Source organism: Chelonus insularis, unplaced genomic scaffold (genome assembly GCF_013357705.1).
Source record: "Chelonus insularis isolate UGA/USDA-ARS -01 unplaced genomic scaffold, ASM1335770v1 contig_133_pilon, whole genome shotgun sequence".
NCBI lineage: Eukaryota > Metazoa > Arthropoda > Insecta > Hymenoptera > Braconidae > Chelonus > Chelonus insularis.
In genome coordinates, this window is record NW_023276374.1 from 51,633 (window position 1) to 70,081 (window position 18,449).

Consider the following 18,449-nt stretch of genomic DNA (forward strand, 5'->3'; position numbering starts at 1 on the left):
TTCGAGTGTATTACTTTAAAATTGTTTAGAAGTTATTTTAATTCTAAATTTATTTCTATTAATATTTTCATTTACTATTTAATCATCTTCAGAAGCTACTACAGATCAGCAGTTAAGTCCTCCAGCCTTCATAAAAGGATTAGAGCCTTCTATAGCGAAAAAAGGATCACATCATTTTTTATCCTGCACTGTAACAGGAAATCCTCTACCAACAGTTCAATGGTTCAAAGATGATATAAATATCGACGATTCTCCAGACTATGTAATTACTTACAACAATGGAGAGGCAGTGTTGAAATTCTTAGAAATATTATCCGATGATAAAACTGTTTATACTTGTACAGCTACAAATAAATTAGGACAAGCATCGACCTCAGCGAATTTAGAAGTACAAGGTATAAGAAATAGATTATAAAAATTTCATAAACATTTCTTTCTCTAAATAAAACTATTTTTAAATTTGTTTCAACAGAGGGGAAGGAAGTAGAAGTGATTCAAACCAACGGTATCTCTAGTTTATCTCCAGAACCTGATGAAGACAGTAAAGAAATATTAAGTTCGAAGGTCAGTTTTATCAAGGAGCACAGGATAATTGAAGAATCTCATATTATTAAGGTAAAGTAGCTATCAATCTCGGCTATAGTATTTTTAGAACTCTCTGGATTAAGTTACGAGGGTAGTAGTCACTCAATTCGAATTACAAAAAGAATAAAGCATACTTTAAGACAAAAGTAGTCGACAAAAGGAAAAATAGAATCAAACAAATTCACGTTCTATTGCAGATTGAAAGCCACACGGAGGAGATGGGAGGGAGATTGAGTCAAGTTAAACCTGATGCTTCAGCACAGGAAATCATTGCATCCAAGACTGAAGTTGTTCCGGTGAAAATTGAAACATTAGAAAAAAGTTCAGCGATGCCCGAGTATTATCATATTCCTGAATTTATTCAACCAAGTGTGCAATTACCTCTTAAAGATGTGCAAGTTTTTGAAGGAAAAACAGTGAGACTTGACTGTATAATTATTGGACAGCCTGAGCCTGAAGTGAGTATTGAATTATTTTTTTCTCAATGAATTTAGTGTGCCTTTTTATTAATTATTATTTGTCATTACACTCCGTACTTTTTATTCTAAAGTTTTAATTAGTTATTATTTACTTTTGTCATAAGATGAGTCATAAAAAAATTTTTATGTTATTGTTACATTAAAAAAATTTATAGGTAATCTGGTATCATGATGATCAGCCAGTCAAAGAATCTGCAGATTTCCAATTACTATTTCAAGGTGACAGATGTTCGCTCATAATTCAAGAAGCTTTTCTTGATGATGCCGGAAAATATAAAGTTGTTGCTATCAATAGCAAAGGAAAAGCTTCAAGTGAATGCATTTTATCTGTAATTCGTAAGTAAACATAATTAACTACAAAATTTTTTTAATCATAATTAACTCGATAATGATATAATTAATTTTTAGCGGTTTCTGACGCTGCCAAAAAATCTACAGAAAGCTCTTCTCCGCAATTTTTAAAATTAATATCCGACGTGATAGTATTAGAAGGTGAAGATGCTATCTTTGAATGTCAAGTGATAGGAGAGCCAAAACCAGATTTGAGATGGTATTTTAATAACGAAGAAATTATGTTTATGCAAGAGAGAATTACAATGACACATGATGAGTCGGGAAATTGCTCACTAAAAATTTGCACAACAACGACTGAAGATAAAGGAAATTATGTAGCAAAAGCTACAAATCTTTTCGGAGAAGCAAAAGCAATAGCTCGATTAGTAGTAAATTCATCAAGCAATGATGTATATAAACGCGAAGAATTAATTACAGTAGAAGAAAATTTAATCCCACCATATTTTGAAGATAAGTTTGAAGAAAATCGAATCGTCTCAGTGGGAAATTCAACCACATTTGAATGCGTAGTCCGGGGAAAGCCAGCGCCAAAGGTAATTATCTTTCATTCTTATAGCGTAAAAAATATTTTTTTTAATTTTCTCAAATGCGGAAAATTAATGAAACTTGCCAGCATTTATTTGTCTAATTTTAAACAAATACTTTGGGTGACATTCAAGGTAATTAACGTGTCACCAAGATAGAAAAGATATCGTGTGTTTGGCTCTGAGTATCTCATTCTACATTAGCTGCATGCCAAAATGAACTAATGAACTTACTGGTGCTCCCTTATCCCATATTCCTAACCAAATTGATCTTCGTGAACCCTCGTCATGTATCCCTGGCAGTTAGGCTTAGTTTCGTGTTTGATGGTTCGTTCGAAACATGTGGCTTGCTGTGCTTCTTATTTTAGTGATATTACTTGTAAGGAATATAACATACTTACCTATGGTTATAAAGTGAAATAATAATAAGAAGTTCAATACTTTCAGATTCATTGGTTATTCAAGAATAAACCTGTGTTTGGAAAAAATTTCCTAGTATCTGGATGTGGTGAAAGACAAATTCTGACCATACCAGAAACAAGTCAAGAACACGTGGGTTCAATCTCGTGTGTGGCTGAAAACTCAGTGGGAAAGGCAACGTGTACTGCACAACTTGAAGTCAGAGGTGAGTTATGGATTTTGAAATCCATTAAATATTTTTCTTAATTTTATTTTCTGATAGCCTGTATCAAGTGATATATAGAAGATAGATCTTTTGTTTTTTATCGTTTTCTATCTTAAATGAAATTAGGTTACATGTTGTGTTCCACTGGTCGTTGCGGGTCAAAAATAACAACGAAGCTAAGTGCAACGGTGCCACGAAGAGTTATTAATACCTTTACACTAAAGTACTTCCGACAGAAACTTCAATCGCTATAGGATCGCATCAAAGATGGATAAAATAGAATTTTCACCTTGAGTTGTTGATAAAAGCTTTTAGTGATAAAAAAGCTAATAATTTCCTGCTAAATTGTTTCGAGTGATTGTTGTGTCACAAACCACACATAAATATTTTTTATGCCGACCAACTTCATGGAACTAACGTGGGTTTTAATCTAGTTTCAAATCCCACGATATTTTTACAGATACATTCATTTACATGCCTCAGAACCGTAAATCGAGTCACTTCTAATTTTAGATTGAATTGCAAAATTTTTAAAATAATCGAATCACTTTCGTTGATTTGTATTACTATATTTTCAATAGTCCTTATTTATTTGTTCTATAAATTTTGTCAAGTTTTTCAAGAATCTCTTTGAACTTCATAATCGTATTTCAAAACTTTTTTATCTAATAATTTATAAAAATTTCAATATCGAAATAAACTAATTATTTGATAAAAAAAATACTTAATGACTTAAAATACTTTTTCGTGAAGCAAGAAACTGTTTCATATAACTTATTTAGAGGCTTAAAAATTTTTCTCCCTATTCTTAAAATGTACAAGCAAGAAAATAAAAAAATAAACACACTCATAACTTAGTTAAATAAAAAAGTTTTTTTTCCATGACTTTCACGATTAAAAATAGTTTAAAATAGTTCAAAGTGTTGCATATTATTTCCTCTCTTAATCTCATATCTATTTTTATTGCCAAAACCGTTGAAAAAGTTGTCTAAAGTTTTCTAATTTTGAATATGAGAAGTTGATTTTTTCAGATTTTTTAGGTATTAGCTGTAGTTGTTGTCGAAAATTTTTATGAAGAAAAATGATACCATAATTCAGTAAAAATAAATGTTGCGACAATTTTTTAAACACAATCATCTGTGGTCTGTGGGTCAGCCTAATTTCTCACGTTGCAGACACGTTTGCCATTCCTTGAGGTTTTCAACTCTTCCTCCGACACACGTAAAATTTGCGTTATTTTTGTCAGCGTGAATACAGTATCAAGGTAGAAAGAGTAAAGAAGATTGAAAGAAGGCAATGTAAAAGTGAGAAAGCTTTTTGGATCAGACTTAGTTTGAACAAAGTCCTCCGGTCGGTTCGACGATCTCGATGTAGTCTTCCCGGTGCTAGTCTTCCATATCCGAACGAAACGACAAGTAAATCTTCATTTTAATCAATTAAGTCAATCATCAAGTACTTCTTAAGTGTCACGTGTTTTTAAGGTTCGCTTTTTTTATTAGAAAACGTTGAAATAATATTTTTTTCTGTTAAAAAATTATTTCTGTAGTCTCGAAGAATGATTAGAGAAGTATATGTGTTTACTGATGAGCATGTAACATTTAGGAAGAAGATAGACAGCTGCTTCTAATTTTATGTTGGTGTCGCATTCATCTGTGCTTGTGCTTAAGCAGGAATAACTGGTGTTCTAGTGCTTTCTAAATACTTTTTTCAAGAATCATTTGAAAACAGGTGTCACTTATTTACTTCTACTTCTCTCATTCCTTGAATCTCCAATGTTAAATTTGTATGATAGCAGTTTTTAAAAGAATGAATTATTTGAACGATTCTTATGATAATTAATAATTTATAATCATTTAAATCACTCAAAGTTCATATAAAAAAGTGGGACGAGGAGCTTAGATTTCGTCCATCTAAATACACCCGCGCATGGTCATCTTGATTTATTTCTGATTTATTTGCACGATACTTTGGTTTCCTGCCAAGCATACGTAACTCCAAGACAGTTTCAAGATACACTGGAAAATTGAAACTACTGGTAGATATCTAAAATATATTTCAGAAGAATAAAAATTAAATCGGAATTATTTTCTTTTATTTTAGCTTTCAAAAATGTTATTAGAACAGTTTAATTTTTAAGTTTATGATTTAAATAACTTATTTATCAATTCCGATTGAGATTTAATAAATTCACAAGTTTACAAATATGGAAAATGAATATAAATCGATTGATTAATTTTTTATAGTCAGCAATTTATTAAATTAATATCGAGAATTGAATAAGGTTTTTGAGGTTGTCACAGTCTCAGATTCATTGCACCACCAATAAATTCCATTCATTGGATGCATATGTTAACAGTTTGATTAATCAGGACGCCTATTAATAGCGTTATGATTCAAAGAAATAATACTATGAAGCCATCGAAGATTTATTTTTATCAATAGACGTTTATTATAACAAGTGAAATAATAAGCGTACGAAATACATAGATGTAAGTTCAATATAGTAAGAAAGTTAGGCTTGAATCCTCAATGTCTTGTCAATCATCGAAGAGTGAAAAGAAGCCAAGGGAAAGTTTAGATACAAAAAGAATAATAGTAAGACAAGGGCGTGAGGGAGTTGTGCCAAAAGGTTATTGCCAATCTATTGATAACCTCGATTAATCATGATCATGTATGCATACAGGTGAAGAGACTCAGGTGACGGTGAAAGGGGTGGAGGACGTTGAAGTAGATTTGGTAGCGAACAAACCCGATATGCAAGCTTCAAGCAGTAGTGAGAAACACTTCACAACAGAAAGGAGAGTGTCACCAGGCGACCAAGTGGATGAGAGTGTTCTCACTAAAATGTCGTCCTCAATTACTCAGTCTTCAACAACAAGGTCTAGTTGTACTAAGGAATTCAAATCTTCTACCACATCAAGCATTGTTGAACCTCAATTCCGATCTGGACCAAACAATTTTATTACAAAATCTCACGTTGAAAGCAGAGAGTACAGTAGCCAACAGAATGGAGGTCCACCAGTTGTTCAGGTGAATAATTAATTATTTATAAAAATTTTTATATTAAATCTTTGATTTATTTTTATCATTATAACCAACAGTAAATTCTTTTCATATTGTCAACATTTTCTAATTATAAATATTATAGAATTCATTGGTCTTGAAATTTTTTTTCACTAAGAAAACAAAATAATTTTGTTTAAAATAATACTGAAGTATTTGAGTTTATGAAAAATATTTAGACGGAAGTTGGAACTGATAGTGATTGATTACTACAGTCGTGTTGTTTTCATTCATAGAGTGTTAGAAGCATGCCCTCTAATATTATATTTCTATTATAAGCGTACCGTTTCTTACGTGTTTCGGTCATTAAACTCATTCTTCTTCGTTAAGATAATATGACTAATATGCTGTAAAGAATAATAATTAATTAATTAATTCATAAAATATTTAAAAAATGAATTATTTAATAGAGTCAAAAAATCGAAGAGTTTGAAAAAATTATTCAAGACACGCCCGGACAAGTACAGCAAGAGAGAACAAAGATTATTACAGAAGGAACAACTACTCCAAGAATGCAAAAACCAGCGAGAAAAAATATTGCTCCAAGATTTGTAACACCTGTGACAGGAATGATTGTAGATCAAGGCAGTGATGTGATTTTAGAAGGAATAATTGATGGTAAAATTAGACTGATTGATTTTTATCTATAAAATTGATAGTATTCACCTATTGGAAAATAACTTTCTTTCATTATTACTTGAGGTTTTCCACAACCAACAATTACTTGGTCGAAGAATGGTCAAGATTTGAAAGATAACGTCAAAGCAACTTTTGAGCACAATCATGTTCGTCTTGAATTAAAAAATGTTAATGTCAAAGATGCTGGAAGATATACTTGTACAGCAGTTAATGATGTTGGCAATGCCAGTAGTACGGCAGATCTTGTTGTAAAGAGTAAGTATTTTTATTTATATATATATATATATATATATATATATATATATATATATTTAGTTTTTTTCTAATTTAATTTAATTTATTCAATTTGTAATAAATTTTTTTAGAGACAATTTTTCCACCTGTTTTTGGCAAACGTCTTCAAGCGCAAGTAGCGAAGAAAGGTGAGCGAGTAATTATGGAAGTAGAAATAACAGGAACACCAGAACCTACTGTTACATGGTATAAAAACGATGAACCTTTGATGGATGTTGACGGACAATTGAAACAGCTTGGCAATTGTTACTTGTTAATTATTGATGCAGGTTATTATCACTTTCAATCTCAAATTGAATTTTATATTGTCTATATTTAAAGTAACAATTTCATTTATAAATTTTAGCTGAAAAACGACATGCTGGTAAATATATGGTTCACGCAACAAATGCTGGAGGAGAAGCTCAAAGTATTGCAGATTTTGCTGTCTTCGAACCAACCCCGGATACTATGGTCGAAGTGCATAAAACAATTGTTTATGAAAATGTTGGTGACAAAAATATAAAGGTAAATACTTTCTTTTCTTCATGAAAGGAATACAATTACCTATTTACTGTTAAGTTATTATCTAATAAATATATATTTTATTAATAATTATTTATTATTAAAAACAAACTTAACAGTTGGAAGAAAAAAAGAGTGAGTTACCTTCAGCAGCGTTAACTGCAGAGCATATTGCAACAACCACAATTCAGCCAAGTTCAACATTAAAAACTTTAATTCCACCTTCCTCTTCCTCATCTAAATCCTCTCACATTCGAAAAATTGAAGTAATAGAACCTAAGAGCTCACATAAAACAGAGGAGTCAATGATAGAAAAAGCAAGTCGATCTGAATATATTTCTTCAACGATTGAGTCTCATCAAAGTGAAACAAAATCAGAACAAAAATTCCATATGAAACTTCAACATCAAACACCTCTCCTATTCGATTCTGAAACACTCACGGCACCTTCGGAACCTACGATAACGACAAAAACAACGAAAATTAGTACAGAAGAAACCCAAAGTGGTGGACAACCAGTCTCATCGAAGACAACAGAATATATGGAGACATCGAAAAGCGAAGGAGGAAGGGTTGAAGAAAATGAGTATGTTGAAACCTCAACAATTGCTAAAAAAGATGCTCTTAGTTTCTTTGAATCAATATCCAAAGAAAGTGAATCTACTCCAAAAGGTCCAAAAGCAATGATTAAGCTTACAGAAAATGAAGATGGAAACTATGATGTCAAAGTAAATAAATTAACAAAAAATTACGAGCGATCGACTACGTTTCATGAAACAAAAAAGGCAGCTGATATGCCATCAAAAAAATCAGTCCAAGATATTTCTAATAAATTTGAAACTCCAATTATTACAAAAGGTGTAGATAACGTTATGATTGATTTTCCATATGAACAATATAAACTTCCAGCTTTAAATATTCAGAGAACCGTATTGGAAGATACTACAGCATCAGGATCACCAATTCATGGTACTTTAACTATTTCGAAACTTGTAGCACAGTCAGAAAGTGCAGAACAAATGCTTTCAGGATTTAATTTAGTACCAGAACCTCCACCAGAAATTGGCTATATGCCCAAGCCTGAAGAAGAATTAAAAAAACGTACAGATATTTCATTTAAAGCTAAACAGCTCGAAGAATGTCAGAAAAAAACAGTTGATGCACCAATAGGTGGTGTAAAAATTTTCCCCACATCACCAGAGAAGCAAGCTCCTGTTCCAGAAGTAAAAAAACCGGAAATGAAATCTATAAATATTCCTCCACCATTCGAATTAAGCCAAACTAAAGAATTTGCACGAAAAGAAGTCGTTGAAGAGAAATGTATTAAAAGAGACGTTCATAAGAAAAATGATATTAAAATGTCAACATATAGTCCAGCTCCCTCATCTCCACCTAAATCAGAGCAGAATGAAAAGTGGTGGTCATCTACATCAGATTTAGAAACTCGTTCACATGTTTCAACAGATTTATCCGAATATCGATGTCAATCCGGAGCTTCTAGTCATTTTGAAGGTCGTGCGACGTCTCCCAAACCATCTGCGGATGGTTTAGCGATGGAAAAATCATGGGCAAAATCAAAAACTAGTGAGTCTAATCGAAAATCTTGGCCACCACCAGCCTCTGATAATAAAGAAACAACGAAATGCTTTACTAAGAAAGAAGAGTGGAAAGAACCTGAGATGGGTTTCAAAACATCCACGCATGAAAAACGTCAAGAAATGGAAGAAATACCTGGTGGAGGATTTACAAAAACTAACATTGAATCTTCGACGAGCTTAGAATCTCGTTCATGGAGTACTCGTGAAAACCATATAGAACAAAAAATTACAGAAAAACCATCAGAACCCGCTCTACCAAAATCAATCATCAAACTAGCAAAAGCTCCATCTCCACCGAAGCAAGCTCCAGTAACAATGTATAAAGCAGAAACAACTAAAGTTGACCATATTGTGAATTCTGTACAAGAAAAATCATTAATTGAGAAGTATTCATCTGAATGTGAAATAAAAAAAATGGAAAGTTCAGAAAAATTCAGTTCGTACGAAGAACTAAAAGCTCCTGGATTAGTGAAAGCTGTACCGATTCCGAAAGTACAACTTTATCATGCTATTGGAGAAGCTCCAAAAATGGAATCTGAAAATATAAAATCATTTAAAGAATCAACTTCAATGTTTAAAGGATCTTTAGCAACAGCTCCCAAACATCCCGTTGTTCAATTATACCACTCAATACCAGAAATGTCTAAACAGAATGAAATCATTCTTGAACCTGGAACGCCACCAGAAATTGGTTATGTTCCTCCATCTCCAATTTGTGAAAAAAAGATTGAAAAAGTTGAAAAAGCATTGGAAATGTCTTTAAAATCACAACCAGCTCAAATTCCACCACGTGCAATCCGTACCATTCCACCGCCAATTCCACCAAAAGATGTAAGAGAAACTCCGCCACCGTTACCAGCAAAAAAATTAGAACCATTTTCTTCTGGATCTGCTCAATCATATGAAAAATCTTCTTCAATGTGTAAATATATAAAAAGTCAAATGATTGAATCAGATTATGAATCAGATTTTGAGTCCTGCCGATCTAAATTTCAATCTTATGAAAGTGAAGAAGAGCCTAAATATAGACATGTTGAGCCACCAACGCCAAGACCACCACGACCTAAATCATCAGAACCTGAACCACTTCCTCCTTCGCGTTTTGAAGTTCCTTCTTCAGATGTCACAGGACCACCCAGACCAACTGTAACTTCAATTTATCCATCAGAATCGTCTTGTAAGCAGACATCAACAATGATAAATAGGACTGAAAAAATGATGAAACAACAACATTATCAAAACAAAGAATGTTCACAAGAGCCTATTTTGAAACCAGGTTCTCCGCCAATTTATGTGCATCCTAATCAAAATTTAACTTCAAAGTCTCTACCAATGAAATGTATAAAACCAGAGTCCCCTAAATTTAAAGTTAAAAGCTTCAAACAAGAAAGTGGATATATGGCAGATACTGATGAGCCTTTTCATCAACGAGAAGGAACTTCAAACACCTTTGAGTCTAAACAATTTATGGAGAGTAAAAGTTATATGAGCTCTTCATCTTCATGTCAAAAAAAAGAAGAATCCTTATTTTCGTCTAGTCCTCATCCTCAATCTACTACTCCCAAGCAACAAATTCAAAAAAGTTTTTGTGAAAAAAATTACATGTCATCGACCTGTCCAAGAGGTCTTAAAAGTGATAAGGTTCGAATTAGAACAAATTTATACTGTGTGCAATAGTAATTTTATTTACTACCTTTAACAACAATGTTGAATGTTTTTGTTTTTTTAATTTATTAATTAATATGTGTTATGTATTATTATTATTTACGTTTCAGTTTTTCTATTACTAAATTTTACGTTTATAGCTAGTATAATCAATTTTGTTTAGATTTTTGTGTGTTTCGAGAGTTTATTAATTATTTATACGTATATGATTTATAATAACATATTTTTCAGACGGAATCATGCTATTCATGGCAAAGTCAAACAAGTTCAGCTCCAAGTCCATCCAGATTCGCACGTGGCGAATTCAGAGAAAGTGACTATGAGAGTGATTATGATGGACGAATTCCACCCCTTTGGAAACCACGGAGTGAATCTGATATAGAAGATCACTCCCATAAACCTATGAAGTCCAATCTTGCAGGTAAAATTCGAATCTATCAGTATATGTCTCTATTATTACAAAATTTAGTTATATCTTCTTCTTTACTTCATAATTTTATTTAATTTTTTTTTGTTACAAAATCCTATGTAAATAAGCTTCAATTGCACGATTAATAAGTATAGAAAGAGCATGAGTAAATCCAATAACAGTTAACCTATGAATAACTATATTTTTCCAGCTTTCAACTATTAATTCACACTCCCAGGCAAGAAATCTTTGCTTCAGGTTACGTTGCTTCTACTCCGCTGTTTTTCTTTTATTCTGGCTTTTTATGTATGACATTAATATTTTATTCTTTATCTATATATATATATATATATATATAGTTTTTTTGTTAAGAAATTATAATAGTAAATTGTATGGAAATAGATATTTTATTTCTTTAGCAGTCCAATTTTACCTTTTAATTTTCCATTTAATTTTATGTTCGCTCGCTATTATTTTTACACTTATCATTGGATCATCATCACTTGAGAAATGTCTCGTAGGGAAACCAATAAAACCGGCAGTCAGTGTGACTGAAACGGAAGCAGCAAAAAAGGAGTATGAAAGGACGGAAGAGAAAAAAACCTTTTATCAAAAAGAAGATAAAAAAATTCCACAATCAACCCCTAAACCAATTGCTGTGCGTCAAAAATCTGTTCTTCTTCCTGGATCTCCACCAGAACTCGCTTTTGCTCCTCCTCGACCTTGTCAGGGATATGAAGGTTACTCAGGGATGCCATATCATAATGTAATTGGAACAGAATTAAAAAAAACGATGAGGATGGATGAATCAACCGAAAATAGTAGACGAGTTGTGACTGTTGAGCAAACCAGTAGAGTCATAAAGTTTGGAGAAGATCAAAAATTGAATCAACAATCACAAACATGTTCAACGCCAAAATATAAGGTACCGACACCAACCAAGTTTATTCAAGGTCAATTCAGAGAATCTGATTATGAGAGTGACATAGATACAGGAAAAATAAAACCTAAATGGACACCAGCAGAAAGTGATACTGATGATCCATGTTATAAAAAAGTTCAACCACCAAAATTCAGATCTTCAAGTGTTCCTCCACCACAAGAAATACGTGAACGAGTTGTTACTCCAATGGAGTTTGATAATCCTCCTATTATGGCATCTCATACTCAAAGTTTTGAACAACATCTTCGAAAGTTAAATGAAGAAAGTGAGAAATTGAAAACAGTTAAAAAACAAAATTACAATTACCACACTTTACCAATGGAGAAGAAAGAAGAATGCAAAAGGAGTGTTGAGAGCTTTGGAGACTTTGAATATTTCACGAAGGATATGAAGAAAGCTGCAAATCGTAAGAGATCTTGATATTTTCAGATATTATTTTCATTTTTTTTGTTTATTTTCATCGCTTTGCATCAGGGAGACTAGATGAGTTGGTGCCACTAGGTGTTAGTCTTATTATTTTCTTTCTTTCTTGTATCTTTTTTTTTAAATTTTTTTTTTCAAATTTATTCTTCTTTTTTCTATCACAATTCTATTTATTTGATTGCGAAGTCTAAGTTAATTATTCAATAGACGTAGCTTCAAAACACATGATGGATATGACAAGCAGCTTCAAGGCAAAGACTGAAAAATTTGTCCAAGACATCCAGTCTGATCTTAAGCAGCAGAGTAAGCCAATTTTAAAACATTCTGATAAACGTCATCTTGAATCGTGTAATGATCCTCAAGCTTATCGTGAAGAAAAAAGGATGGCGCAATATGGTAAAAATATTAACATCAATCTATTCAAGTTTTTTATTTGTCGTTGAATATATCAATCAACGAGAATTCAATCCAGGAACTAAACACATTGATCCGGATACGGGCCTGATCTACTTCAAGTATGACTTTGGCTACGAGTTCGGCATTGTATTACCTGGGGAAGGAAAGAAGACTATTGCCAGTAATAGTAAAACCATCCAAGGTCAACGACGAGCAAGTGATATAGATATCCCAATTGTTCATGAATTTACAAGTCGTCAGGAGAATGCATTTTCTAGAGCATCATGGCAAAATCATCACCAAAATCAACCTAAAAGTCCAGGAAATAAATACTCAAGTAGTTTAAAAACTGTAAAATGGGAGCCAACATCAGAGAGTGAATTTTCGGAAGCTGAAGACTCGATTAGAAGGAAGAAAAGAGGAATGATACCATCCCCACCAAGTCTCTTTATTTCTTCAAGTCCAAGTTTTCCAAAGTGGGATCCGAGAACGCCATCACCAATTTCTCTCAGCCCTAGTCTTCCTAGCTTTTCGCCTAAACACTCCAGTGCTACTACAGGACCTCCTAGCAACGTTGACTCCATTGCAGGTACCTTATAATCAGCATTCATCCCCTCAAGAGTAAGACAAAAAAAAATAAAACATAAAAAAGAATAAAAATAATAAAACAAATATTAATAAATTCATTAACTCATCTCGACAATTTGGAATCGCCTTGAGTATTCTATCGCCTGCAAAAGCTTCATCTCTTTTTTGCTACGCTGCTAATTAAAGAATTTTTTAAGAAAAAAAAAATTATTACTATTGTTATTCTTATAAAAATTGAAATATGGGCACTGTAGGTTGTATTGGTGAATGTTTTTTGTAGTGAGGGAACGCAGAAAAAATCGTGGCTCAACGGTTGCTCGGGATTTCTGATTGTCTTCCCCCGGGATGTAAGGATGTCAAATCCTTCGTGTTTTAATAATTTTTTTTTAGTAATTTTCGATAATAAAATTTACAGAATCACCATGGCCAAGTAGCAACGGAGTTTCTTGTCCTAAAGAAGTTATTCAACCTTACCTTGATATATTGCCAAAGAAAGCTCCATTTTTTATAACAGTAAGTTACATCATTTGATTTCCTTGGATTTTTTTTCTTATTTAAATTTATTCCTTAACCATATCTTAATTATTTATTGCAGCCATTGAGAGATATTGCAGTTGTCAGTGGCCAAACAGCAAGATTTGAATGCATCGTTCAAGCAGAACCCCAACCAAATATTCTTTGGACTAAAGATGGGAGAATTGTTGAAAATTCAGTAAATTACGAAGTCTATTATAGAAACGGTGTTTGTCGTTTAGTCATCTTCTGTGCCTGTCCTAGTAATTTCATATTTTTTAATGATTTTATTCTTTCACTACCAAAAATTATAAATTAAAATTATATATTTTATTTTAGGTGATGCTGGCACTTACGTTTGTACAGCAACAAATAGTCTTGGTTCGACGACTACTTCTGCAACACTTCAAGTCCCAGGTAATAGAAGATCTATGTATATGGGTAAATAATTCAAGGTGTTGGGTATTTCAAGAAAACTCTCTAATCAAAATAATGGAAGACGATTCATTAGAAAAATTCTCCCGAAATTTTAATGAATAAAAGAAAAATTTCTGAATAACAAAAATTAATTTCAGTATCTTGGGATTCTGTTGTTACTTATCCATAGAAATAATTGCTTCCATACGTTAAAAATTACTCTTGTAAAAAATGGCTTTTCTTAGCACTTTCGTCCATAATTCATGATTTTTTTGCTTTGGTGAATGGCGTATTGAATGAAAGGGGAATTTTTCATCACATTAGATAATGCACAATATACTAACGGTAAATAAACAAATACTAGTCAGTAAAATTTAGAGAAAAATTTTTTTATAATTAAATAAGTACTCAAGTAGTACTTAAATATATTTGATCAAATATATCATTATCACGTCATAATAATATTTATATTTATTATGATTACTCATAAATCATCGTTGATTTTTTTGTTTTAATTTTAAAAGTCTATTGTATTATCACTATTAATCGTTATTTGTTTTTTTTTTTATTTATTACTTAAACGAAAAAAAATCATTAATCTATATTTATGATCAACGAAATATATAAATATATATTTAAGGAAAAAAATAATAACAATGAATGGCAAAAATTATACAAGGTGTAATTCTTACACATTCATTATAGTTATGTAAATAAAAGTGTGCTTATTATAAAAAATACTTGGGTATTATGGTGTAATATTATTTCTATCATCCTCTAAACCTCTACTCAAACTAATCACTTCAATTATATCTTATTACTAATTATTTCAGATATCATTATAAATATTATTTATTCTTATAATTATAAACATTGTGACTTGATAAGTATAATATTCAGGTGATGGAACGAAGTTGTATTATAAATAAAGAAATAACTTATTACAACTAATTTCATTATTCAGTATAGCTGTATACAGCTATACTTGATAATAAAATTTACAATTATAATTATAATTATAATTATTGGAAAATAAGTTCATTTTTATTCAATTTACAAGTTGTAGTTATGTACTTGTAGGGTAAATTTCAGATCAACTAAAGTCCGACTAAAATGGTGAAACATGTGTTAAAATAGATTGTAAGGTAATCTTGGAATGTATAAGATAATGTGAGTCGTCGTTCCGAAAATAAGTGGAAAAAAATTAAATCCACAGTTAAGAAGACCTAAGAAAATATAAAGGCCAAATAACGATTTCTTCAAATGCAAAATTCTTTGAAAATTAACAAAACATTGTACGTTCTCGTTTTCCTACATTATTATAATTGCATAAGATAACAAGATTCGTATGTATCTATGAATGAAGTAAAAAATATCACCTAAAAATAATTATAACAATGATTAAATATAAATCGATGAAAAAAAATTACAGCATACTGTTTGTAAGAGCAAAGATTTACCAGGAGAAACAGAAATTGAATAAGTTAAAAGCTTCTGTAAAATATACGTCTGGTTTTCATCTCGTTTAATTTATCTTTTGGAATATTTCATAAAATTAAGTAAAAATCCGTAGAAAGCTCGAATTTCATAATAAAAATGAATTTATATTTTTTCGCATTCCTGTTATTTTTTTTCTGTCTTTGTAAAGTGGGGCAAATAAATAAATTGATATACCTTCGGATCGAGGGTTACGGTGTGGAATGCGTGGAAAAGAAAGAACATGCAATGATTACGAATCACTCTAGGAGGTCGAGACATTGTAGGAGGCGTGAGCGAGACTAAAATAAATGTTTCATCGACAAGATATTCACAGAGCGTGCCAACTGTATAATTACACTCCTATCTATTCTAAATTTTTCACTTTTCTTATTAAATAATAATATACTTTTTTGTAAAATATTATGTATGATAAATTAATCTGACAGAGTGTAGATTTCTAGCATAATATTTTTATTGTTATATTCATATTACAACTCGTTTTGAAAAATTTTTATTATATATATATATACATATATATATATGCCTAAGTCATTCAACTTTATCAATTTACTCATATACAATTAGTTTTATGCTAAAAAAAAATGTAAATGTGCTTATAAGTGAGCCTTTTGAAGTCATAACCTAATTTTTGAAATCTGACTTAATATATTCGAAGGCCCTTCTATTCGTCGAAAAAGACAACAACTCTACCGATAAAGTATGAACTGATAACATTTATTAAAATTTCTGTTTTAAACAATATTTCAGGATTAACTTGTTTAAATGATCAGTGGAATCTAGACTCAACACAGACATCTCCTGACAGTTCTAATTATGTTGCCTTAAGTAATATCCTCATATCAATAGGAAATTCATTAAATATTCCGCAAGAAACTAAATCAAGCATCTGTAACATTGAAGAAAATTTGGATAAAAATATTAACAGGTAAAATAGCTGATTATCATTTTTCTGAGTACATTATTTCTTATTTTTTATACTCATTTTTATAGGTCATTTAGCAGTATAATTAAAAATGATGATAATTTAAATTTTTATAACCAGACACTTGAACATAGTGTACAATTATCTAAAAATTATTACGGAGAGATACCTGATCATTTCGAAACTTTCAGTCAATTGGATTATGGAGTTCCAGAGTTTTATTCAACAAATAAAATTACTTATGAAAGCTTCAGTAGTCCAGAATTCTTTAGAAATTTCAAATCCCCAGGTAATGCTTTTCTTGCTATAATATTTAAATTATAAAATATAATCTAGACGTAGGATTTATGTTTTTATAATTAATAAATCATTATCCACTTAGTTGAAAAAATAGAAAATGAAAAATATAAGAAAAATATTTTGCGTATAAATAAATAGAACTCAGTTGCAGGTGTTTTAACTTATTACAATTAGGTTAGGGGCTAATGGAATTCTCAAGAGATATTTGAAGAAAAAAAACAAGATGGTATAAAGCAAAAAATAAGTACATCCACTTATGTTGACTCATTGGATACTTATGATAAATAAGAAGAGTTGAGAAAATTTTAAAGGAAGACTCTTTCAAAATGAATATCTAAATCTATGAGTAGAGAACCCAAAAATAGTTCGTCAAAAGACAAATTTCACCTTGAGTCGCCGGATTATTTACTTAATACCTCTATAGTAAATTTGGATAAGTTGATTAAATTAAACGATCACGTTGGCTTGCTTTAATTAACCGAGGAAGATTCGCTCTCTAAATTGAAATTATTGTAAAACATTTAACTATTCCTTCTTTATAATTGTTTCATCAAACGATTTACTATGTGGGTATACTGAGATGCATGTAATATTGTGCAAGATGGTATAAGCGTAATGTGAATACTCTATGTAATGAAATGCGAAACTGTGTATTGTGTACGATTGAATTGCTTATATAAGATTACGGGGCTGAGCTTTACTTTGACCTACTGCAGCTGTGAAGATGATACGTACAATAATGTATATATATATATATATATATATATATATATATATATAATCATGATGAGGACAACAGTTTATCTAAAGCATAAAAGAAATTTTTTCTAAAATAATTCTAAAAAAAAGTGATTACGAAAAAATCAAGAATATTATTTCTCAAAAAAAAGATAAATTTAATTTGTACGAAGAATATAAGCAAACGCTTTACGATCCATAGAGTAATTCAGAAATTAATTACTTGTCTTATAGATGGAAAGCCTAACAATTTAATTTTAATATAATAAAATAATAATAATAATAATAATAATGATATGATTATAATTCAAGGGCAAGATAAAACTCTCTAAAACTTTCTCAAGAAAACTTACTGTACGTTTTTGGAGATAAAACTTTTTCTCTTTCTATTTCAGAAATGATACAACGGTATTATACTATTAGAGTGCGTATAAAGGATCGTAGATATATGTGTTTCTCGACATGAAATAAACGAGCGTGCGGTCGTACGCGTTCATGCAAGCACGCACGCTATGAATTTCCTTGTTTCTTCCTTTCCGAAGTAAAGGTAATAAACAAGAGCGTTAATAAAATCTAGAGCGAAAATAAAAAAGGAAGATGATAATACGTCCAAATAAAATAGTCAAGAGATGACAGAACTTTTGCGCGGTAAAGAAAGTCTATTGGATATGTGTACACGCGTGAGTGCTTTTAAATAAAGAGCCTTTAAAATTAAAGATCAACTACTTGGACAATAAGAAATGTTATGATATTTTTTAAAACGAAAGTGTAAATTGTGGAAGTAACAAATGGTATTCAGTGATTTAATTTATTGTTGGAGCAATGTTTTTTACAATTATTCTTTACTGCTACCCTATTACTGATATGAAGTGCGTGCTTCTTCAAGAGTTTGTTGAGGGAGCGGAAGAAATTCTCCCCACTTTAAAGCCGGCTCCTCTACAGTCGATGGGTAGGAGAGATCGTTTCTTCA

At 31.1% G+C, this 18,449-nt stretch overlaps 1 protein-coding gene across 13 annotated transcripts in view; it reads left to right on the forward strand.

Moving 5' to 3' along the window:
- Nucleotides 1-14,757, forward strand: part of LOC118074224 (uncharacterized) — a 29,663-nt gene extending 14,906 nt beyond the window's left edge. For 6 of the 13 annotated variants that reach the window (XM_035095278.1, XM_035095279.1, XM_035095285.1 and 3 more), the window contains 19 exons: nucleotides 93-395; nucleotides 473-615; nucleotides 783-1,043; nucleotides 1,220-1,400; nucleotides 1,473-1,951; nucleotides 2,390-2,567; nucleotides 5,251-5,597; nucleotides 6,041-6,248; nucleotides 6,333-6,524; nucleotides 6,635-6,832; nucleotides 6,910-7,070; nucleotides 7,187-10,306; nucleotides 10,562-10,751; nucleotides 11,261-12,088; nucleotides 12,313-12,501; nucleotides 12,578-13,090; nucleotides 13,505-13,602; nucleotides 13,685-13,865; nucleotides 13,942-14,757. In XM_035095278.1, the coding sequence (XP_034951169.1) occupies nucleotides 93-395; nucleotides 473-615; nucleotides 783-1,043; nucleotides 1,220-1,400; nucleotides 1,473-1,951; nucleotides 2,390-2,567; nucleotides 5,251-5,597; nucleotides 6,041-6,248; nucleotides 6,333-6,524; nucleotides 6,635-6,832; nucleotides 6,910-7,070; nucleotides 7,187-10,306; nucleotides 10,562-10,751; nucleotides 11,261-12,088; nucleotides 12,313-12,501; nucleotides 12,578-13,090; nucleotides 13,505-13,602; nucleotides 13,685-13,865; nucleotides 13,942-14,051 (7,880 nt within the window). In that variant the 3' untranslated portion in view covers nucleotides 14,052-14,757. Of the gene's footprint in view, nucleotides 1-92; nucleotides 396-472; nucleotides 616-782; nucleotides 1,044-1,219; nucleotides 1,401-1,472; nucleotides 1,952-2,389; nucleotides 2,568-5,250; nucleotides 5,598-6,040; nucleotides 6,249-6,332; nucleotides 6,525-6,634; nucleotides 6,833-6,909; nucleotides 7,071-7,186; nucleotides 10,307-10,561; nucleotides 10,752-10,950; nucleotides 11,151-11,260; nucleotides 12,089-12,312; nucleotides 12,502-12,577; nucleotides 13,091-13,369; nucleotides 13,437-13,479; nucleotides 13,603-13,684; nucleotides 13,866-13,941 lie in introns of those variants that run through there. The other 7 variants (XR_004691190.1, XM_035095280.1, XM_035095281.1 and 4 more) reach the window with 7 other exon arrangements.
- The last annotated feature ends 3,692 nt before the right edge of the window (nucleotides 14,758-18,449 follow it).